At 45.0% G+C, this 8,098-nt stretch overlaps 1 protein-coding gene across 1 annotated transcript; it reads left to right on the plus strand.

Moving 5' to 3' along the window:
- The first annotated feature begins 462 nt into the window (after window positions 1-462).
- On the plus strand, window positions 463-6,679 carry BHLHE40 (basic helix-loop-helix family member e40). The gene is made up of 5 exons (XM_048858451.2): window positions 463-893; window positions 1,092-1,161; window positions 1,821-1,928; window positions 2,982-3,105; window positions 4,153-6,679. Exons 1-5 carry the CDS (start codon window positions 814-816, stop codon window positions 5,004-5,006), a joined length of 1,236 nt encoding a protein of 411 aa, XP_048714408.1. The 5' UTR covers window positions 463-813; the 3' UTR covers window positions 5,007-6,679.
- Window positions 6,680-8,098: the final 1,419 nt, after the last annotated feature.

Genomic DNA, 8,098 nt, shown 5'->3' on the forward strand with positions numbered 1-8,098 from the left:
CAGGGGTGGGTCACACAACCCGCCTGACTCCTCTTCCCTTCTGCCTGTGCAAATCCCGAGCGAGCCCAGCCCGGCCAGCGGAGCCTGGCTGGGGGAACAGGGGGGCGAGGGAGAGGAGAGGCCGGGTCCCTGCGGAGGGGGGTGGAGGGTGACCGGACTGACCCCCTCCCCGCAGAGGCGGGCCGGAGAGCGCGGCGGCGGCGGCCCACGAGCTCCTCCGGCGCGTCCCGGGCCAGGTCCGCGCGCCGCTGGGGACTGGGCAGCGCCCGGGGGCGCGTGAGGGGAGATTCCTCCTCCTCCTCGCCGGGCCCACGCGCCAGCCGCTGCGGGAGAGCCCGGCCGCGCGGAGGTGTCGCCCCAGCACGTTCCGGCTGCAGCCGCCGCCCGCCCGTGTGGCCGGAGGGGGAAGGGGCGGGGGAGGCCAGAGCGTTGTCCGACACGTGAGGCTCATGTGATGGGGGAAGGCAGGGCTCTCCCGCCCCGGCACCGCCAGACGTGCCGGGAGTCACAGGGTGGAACACGTAGCGCCCGCCACCCACTCGCTCCCATTTAACCCAGCCGGCCGCCTCCCAGCGGCGCCTCAGCTCGCGCCCTGCCCCGGTGTGCTGCGCGGAGATGAGCAGCGCGTCCTGAGCCGCCCGCAGCCGGTCCCGACGCCAGCGGCTTTCGCAGGGTCCCCACCACCCGCAGGGTTCTCCCCAGGAGCCGGCCGCGCACCCGGCGCTGGCTGATTTCGCTGCTTTCGGCGAGAATTAAGTTTCAGCAGAGCTCCCCAGCCCACCCCCCCTTTTGCACAAAGCCTCCCAAGCTGCAATGGAAATGATCCCCAGCGCCCAGCCCCCTCCTGCCTGCCTGGGCAAGCTGCCTGCGCTGGAGAGCACCGAGATGCCCGGGTAAGACGCCTCCTCAGCGGTGCGCTTCTTGGGGCCAGTGCGCCCTCCCCACCAAATCCACGGCCGCTGGATTTGGCTGGAGCTTCGGCTCCTTCACTGTGCCTGTGGGGATCGCTGGCATACGCATGTGTCGCGCGTGTCTCTCTCGGTGTGGAGGAAATAATAATAACCCATCGCATTTTTATGTCATTTGTGCAGGCTGGCCTTTTCTCACATGTATCAAGTGTACAAGCCCAGGAGAGGGTTAAAAAGAAGTGAAGACAATAAGGTAAATGGAGGACTTGCGGAACCTTTGCATTCTTAGTTAACACCTGGCCATTAAAAAAGGTTGTATGCGTTTGTGTCTGTTCTGATTTGTTTTAAATCTGCTTTTCCATAAAGCTCAACTAAGATTTAACCTTTATAAAGACAGGTTTCAGAGTAACAGCCGTGTTAGTCTGTATTCACAAAAAGAAAAGAAGGACTTGTGGCACCTTAGAGACTAACCAATTTATTTGAGCATAAGCTTTCTTGAGCTTCCGATGAAGTGAGCTGTAGTTCACGAAAGCTTATGCTCAAATAAAATTGGTTAACCTTTATAAAATTTGCTGTGGGATTTAGGAGGGGCTGTTTTAACAGCAGACAGTCTGAATCAAAGTTGTTGGGGTTTTGTTTTTTGTTTTTTTTTGCTCTGAGACTGTTGTACTTGTACCTCTTGTCCATGAATCTGAGGCTCAGAAGGTGGGAGGGGAATATATTTTTGCATTAATTTAATAATTCTTATGACAGAAAATCATTCAGTTAGTAGCTGCTACACATAATACATTTTGGGTACCCAACAGCTTGAGTTCTAGTTTTATTTCTAGATCTCCTTTTACCTGTGTGTCTATCCATGGTGCTAGGATGTCATGTGTCTTGTCTGATTTGCTCCTTTCCTTTGGCTTCCAGGAGACCTATAAATTGCCCCACAGACTGATAGAGAAGAAGAGACGTGATAGGATTAATGAGTGCATTGCCCAACTGAAAGATCTCTTACCAGAACATCTCAAACTTACAGTAAGTGAAAATCTGGCTAATATCCAAACTCCTCTTCGTTTTGGGGATGGGTGTTGGTTAATGGATTTCTGTGCAGGTAGATGTGCCATCTAGAGGTTTCTTCTGAGCACTGCAGATCACAGTGGAAAAGACTGCGATTTGGGCAGGTTTGCCACTTGGATCAGTCTATTACTATTGGATTTCTTTCCAGATATTGTGAATTTCTAAACAATGCATATCGGTGGTGGTGGTGGTGGGGTGATATGAATTGAACTGCTGCAATGTGAAAATAAACCCTCATGTAAAAGTGATTATTGTGGGCTTGATTTGAATGTGAGGGATTTGGGATTTTCCATTTGAGCCACTGAAAAAGTTCCATGTTGCTCTTTGTGAAGTTTTACTGGGTTCCATTTATAAGTTGATCCCTAATTATCTGAGAGTCAAGTCCTTTTAGAGTTGTTTCCATGCTACCTGTTTTTGGTATTTGAAAGGATTCTCTGCGTTCTTGTTTTGCGACAGATGTTAAGGACTGCAACTTCTGCTTCTCTAGTGTGTGTGAGGTGCTTTGTTTTAAAAAGAATAAAGGCTTAGGTGCTTGATTAAAATTAAAAGAAAAAATACCTGCAGAAGTTTATGGGGAAAGCCGCTTTGGCTGACATCCTGCAGGACTCCCCTCTCCTGTCACCATTCAAAAGAAACCCTTTGACTGGATTCCCCTGTGTTAAGGTCATGATGCCAGCAGGGGCAGCAGAACAGATAAAATAAAATACTTGTCTGAGAGCTATGCAGTTGGTCCTAAAATACCCATAGGATGTAACTGTATCCTTCTCTGCAACCTTCCCTTTTAAAAAAAATTTAGTTTACATAATATGTGGATCAGATTCCAAATGTTACGATTTTTGCTCAAAATCAATCAGAGAAATGTCATTGAATAAAGACACCATTTTTAACCCTGTCTCCCAAATTGCAACTGTTTTTTCTTTTTTCATTTCACAAGGAATTAGAAAACTTTTTAAGATTCCTTGAAGCGTGACCGACTCTAGGATAAGTACTAACCTGCCCATTTGTTTCCAGACTTTAGGTCACTTGGAGAAGGCTGTAGTTCTTGAACTTACCTTGAAGCATGTGAAAGCACTAACTAATCTCATTGAGCAGCAGCAACAGAAAATAATTGCTTTACAGAATGGTTTACAAGCTGGTGAGTATTCAAGTCATGCTTGTATCATGTGAGAACCCTAGAATGTCTCATGATCTTACTTTCAATATCTTTGAAATACTGGCTTCTTATGACACTTAGTTTGGGAGGTGGTAGGAGTAAGTTTGTCTTTTTTCATTTTTATTTAGCACGCATACCCCGCTTTATGTGCATGTGAATTTATGAAAAAGATGCCTTTCATCCCTCTATTTAGTTAATTTATAACTAGCTGTTATTTTAATATAGTTTTAAATTCAACTTGATTCTAGCTATTTTATTTTATAGTACAATTTTGCTGTGAGGGCCTGATCCAAAGCCAGTGGGGTTTAGATCAGGCCCTGATTTTTTTTCATCCTTAAATATGAAAACATCTCTCTTACATGCTCTTTTTGGTTTCTCCATAAGCCAGTTAGTGCATGCTTTTCAGCATGGGTAGGAACTATCTAAAGGCCCACAGTGTTTTACATCTGTTTCCTCCTTCCCCTCTCTTTGTGACATTTACTTGAGTCTGGCAGGCTAAAACCAGCTTTTCTAAAAAGGCTGCTACTGCTTTAACAGCCACTCGACATGCAGTAGAATTACACAACTAAACCCAATGTCACTTCCCAAAGTTTAGACCAAATCCCCCTTGGTGTATGCAGTTAATGAGGGATAAATTGGACCCTTCATACCCAATTTTCATTAGCTGCAGTGGAGCCAGATTTGCAAGATGACTTTGGAACTGATGTCTTTCGGAGGAGATGCCAGGGTTGATTCGCTGTGCTGCCTTTTTCTGTTTTCTCCCTAAACTCTAGTGTCTGTTGTGGTTGCCACGTATAACGAGTATAAGATCAAAAATGTGTTTAAAGACTCACTGTTAGAGGGAGGTTATAAAAATGGGTGTTTAAAGTGACTGTGTTGTACAGTAGAATTCATTTGTCTAGCTGTTTTGTAACAGATACTTAATGTGGAGATAAAATTTCTTCCTCTCCCCAGTACACCTTAATGATATTAATGAAACTATTTAGCTCTCTGTTAATTTTTAATTTCTTTCTGTTAATGTTCCCTCAGGTGACTTGTCATCAAGAAACCTTGATACCAGCCAGGAAATGTTTCGATCTGGTTTCCAGATGTGTGCCAAGGAAGTGCTGCAATACCTGGGAAAGCATGAAAACACCAGGGATCTGAAATCTTCCCAGCTGGTCAGTCATCTGCACCGAATGGCCTCTGAGGTCCTCCAGGGCGGAGCCAGCCGAAAATGTGGAGATGCGCCCCCGAAAACAGTGGACTTGAAGGAGAAGTCTGGCTCTTTGCCCAAAACTGCTGAGGGTTACGGCAAGAACTGTGTGCCTGTTATACAGAGGACTTTCGCACATTCCAGTGGAGAGCAGAGTGGGAGCGACACAGACACAGACAGTGGGTATGGAGGAGAGCTGGAGAAAAGTGACTCAAACGCCGATCAACAGTATTTTCAAAAGGATACGGGACTCAACTATGCCATGCAAGAGAGAATAAGCGCTATTAAGCAAGAGACTGAGGACCCACCAGCCAAAAGGACCAGGATGGAAACTTCAGAAGACGAAGGCCATTTTAGCAGTGATCTGATTGGCTCTTCAAGTAGCTTTTTGGGCCCTCACCCACCTCCTTTGTGCCTGCCTTTTTATTTGATCCCACCATCCGCAACTGCCTATCTGCCTATGCTGGAGAAGTGTTGGTACCCGACTTCCATGCCTGTCTTGTACCCAAGTCTCCCAGCCTCTACTGCAGCACTTTCAGGGTTAATGAGCCCAGATAAAATCTCTCCATCTCTCCTCATGCCTCAGAGACTTCCTTCTCCACTACCAGTCCATTCCCCTATGGACTCCTCAGCTCTGCTTCAAGCTTTGAAGCAGATTCCTCCTTTGAACCTGGAAACCAAAGACTAAGCACAGTGTGACCATTTTTTTTTTCTTTTCTTTTTTTTACGTTTGAGACTCTTTCAGTTTCATATACTGGCTGGACTGAGGTGTGAGGATAAGGTTCACTGAGACTAGGAAGTGAAATCCACTTTTCTCTGACTTGTCAGATAGCGTGGGAAAGGATGAAGGAAGCACCCAGGTTAGCCATTCGGGGGAGTTTAAAGGAAAAAAACAAAACAAAACGTTTTCTTTGTGCTTTACCCTCCCCATCTACAGAGCAACAGCTGACTTAGTCAGTGAGGATTATATTTCAAAGCTGTGAAAAATATTCCATTAGGCAGATTTAGGTTTTAGGGTCTGTGAATATAAAAATATGGTACTTCTTATGAGGGCTTTTCAAAGCAAAGACCCACTGCCAGATTTGTTGCCCCACCCATTTGCCAGCATTTGAAATGATACACACATGCACCGCAGTTGAAGCATTGGTGTTAGTCCCACTAAAAAGATTCAGAGTAGCAATCACTGGTTGGTGATGCACAGTCAGTGGTTCAGGGAGATTGAAGACAAGTTTCCACACCTCTGCTGAACGTTTAAAAAACAAAATGAATAAAATGTAGATGCTGCTTAGAAGCTTTACATGGTGTACTTCTAATTAATAAATTAACATGCATCCCTTTCTGTAACGCAAGCTGCTAGTTGGGGCAGGGGAAGGTGAAAATATCCCCATGGATCCCTTTGCTTGTTGCACCTAACTGTAGACCACTCTTTTACTGCTACTGTACAGGTGTCTCCGGGTCTAGTGTATCTGAAAGCAAAATGGTTAAAAAGCCACATCAATGGGGGAATAGCCAGCAGCTGACTGTTTCACTCCTGGGCCAAATCCAGAGCTCTTGTAACAGGGTGAGATTCAATTGGAGTCAACAGAGTTACACCCACTGAATTGGCCCCCTTGAGTGCCTTTGAGAATTCAAAACTGTTTTGTTTTGTTTTTCAAAGGAACCTAATCCCAGTGGGATTTGGGTGCCCAAATCTCTTAGGATCCTCTGAAAACCCTGGTCCAAATTGCTATTTTAAATAGAGTTAGAATTTGTGACAATTTCCCTGTTAACAAATCTTAGAACTATTTGGGCCTGTGCAGTTGCTTCAGTGATGAACACTGTGTCCAGTTAGGCTTTAAAAGAAACTAACTGCAATAAGCAGTGTGGTTTTTTTTCTGTATTAATTTTGAGAAATTGTTTCCAGAGTAAATGTCATATAGATTCTCATTTCATTCTACCATTGCACCAGTTGTTAAGATGCACTGTGCTTGATTGCAGATTGTTCTCATGTTTATTTTATTGTTGTGGGTTTTTTTTTTTGGTATACAGTTGTTGCCTTTATTTGTAAAATCTTGTTATAAATATATCTGTATATATAAAATATATATATATATTATATAAATATATCAAAGAGTTTCAGAGGTCTATTATTTGTATAACTACTTGAGCATAAAGAAGTGAGAAATATGAATGTATTCCTGATTTGGGGTTTTTGTTTTTTGAAGAGATTTTGTTTTGTTTTGTTCTCTAGGGAGGGATACAGTGTTTATATTTTGGAGCCTTCTCAAAGGTGGGGTATTGTAAATATTTTTATCTTGAGTAAATGTTAAGTAGTTGTTTTTAAAATACTGAATAAAATAATTATTTTCCTGTGGAAGATAAGGCTTTGCCTCTTGTTCTTTGAAATACTTGATCAATGTCGTTCCATGTGACCTGATCCAGCAATCAAAATGGCGTGCCATGTGGGCTTAGCACTCTGCCTGTGGGGAAGAAGTTGCGGAATCAGGGTCTTAGTTATCGCTGGTACAACCTTGCTGGAATCAATGCCCAAAGTCAGCCAAGGGAAAAATGTGGTCCATTATTATTGTAGTGTGGGATTTTTCATTTAATTTATTTCATTTTATTTTTACCTCTTGATCTTTTCAACTTTAAAGAGTGGCCTGTAAGGGAGACCATGTTGGGTTTGTACCTTTACTTCATTTAGGTTTGTTTCTTTGTGATGTATCTAGAAAGTCTGAAAAGCTGTGGGTTTTATATATTACACACACACACACACACACACACACACACACACACACACACACACACACACACACACACACACACACACACACACACACACACACACACACACACACACACACACAGGAAGAGAGAGGATTCCTGTGCTTTTTGTTCCATTAGAAATTCAGGTCTTGTCTGCTCTACAATAGCTCTCTAGCTGCCATAGAATGTTGCTAATCACAAGGGCCACATCTTCACTGAAGATCCAGGCAAAGAGGGGAATCTTCTGTGTGTGAATCTCCCCCTTCTGTCTGAAACACGCCCTCAGCCACCTCCAGATCCCCTTGCCCTTCACCTGGATGCAGTGTAGGAATCTCTCCAGTCTGTGCTGAAGGAAAGACTGCGTTGGCCTTTGATGAGGACTGTCTGGGTCAGGAGTGTGGGCAGAGGTGGGTACAGGTTTCCCTACTGCAGCCCAATGGAAATAATTCAGTCTGGGGCTTTATTTTCTATCCTCCATCCTCTGGGATCCCAGGAGTAGCTGTAGCCAGTGGGGCACGCAATGGAGCTGTATGGCCAGAGAATTGCTGGGTTGAGGACCTACTGAGGGGATGGTCTAAAGCTATTGTGGAGGCACTAGGCCTACATGCAGATGGCTCTAGGCCTCTACAGGTCCCTGGGGAATTAATCAGGTTTGCGGCCAGGCACTGTGGTCTTTGCCATAGGAGGCAAACCCCAGCTTCTCAATGGGATGATGCAAGGCAGAATCTCTCCAAGGGGATCCTCAAGGAGATTTCTCACCTCAAGTCCCCTCAAATGGGTTTTTCTGTGGGAAAGGGGTGCTCTAGGCCTTAACAACTACATGAGAGAAGGATGGTTCTGTTAAAGATTCAACAACCCCTTCAATTCGTGTGTGGGATATCACAACAAACCTCTCTGAGACATACCAGAAGCCCTCCCCAAAACCAGGCAGGCCAGACTTGACACGTGTGATATTTCTAAGCTAAACAAGAAAAAAATCCCCACCGCTCCTTGGACCTTTATCTATTGTCAAGAAGCCAAAAAAGGGCATAGCTC

Source organism: Caretta caretta, chromosome 7 (assembly GCF_965140235.1).
Source record: "Caretta caretta isolate rCarCar2 chromosome 7, rCarCar1.hap1, whole genome shotgun sequence".
NCBI classification, from domain to species: Eukaryota; Metazoa; Chordata; order Testudines; family Cheloniidae; genus Caretta; species Caretta caretta.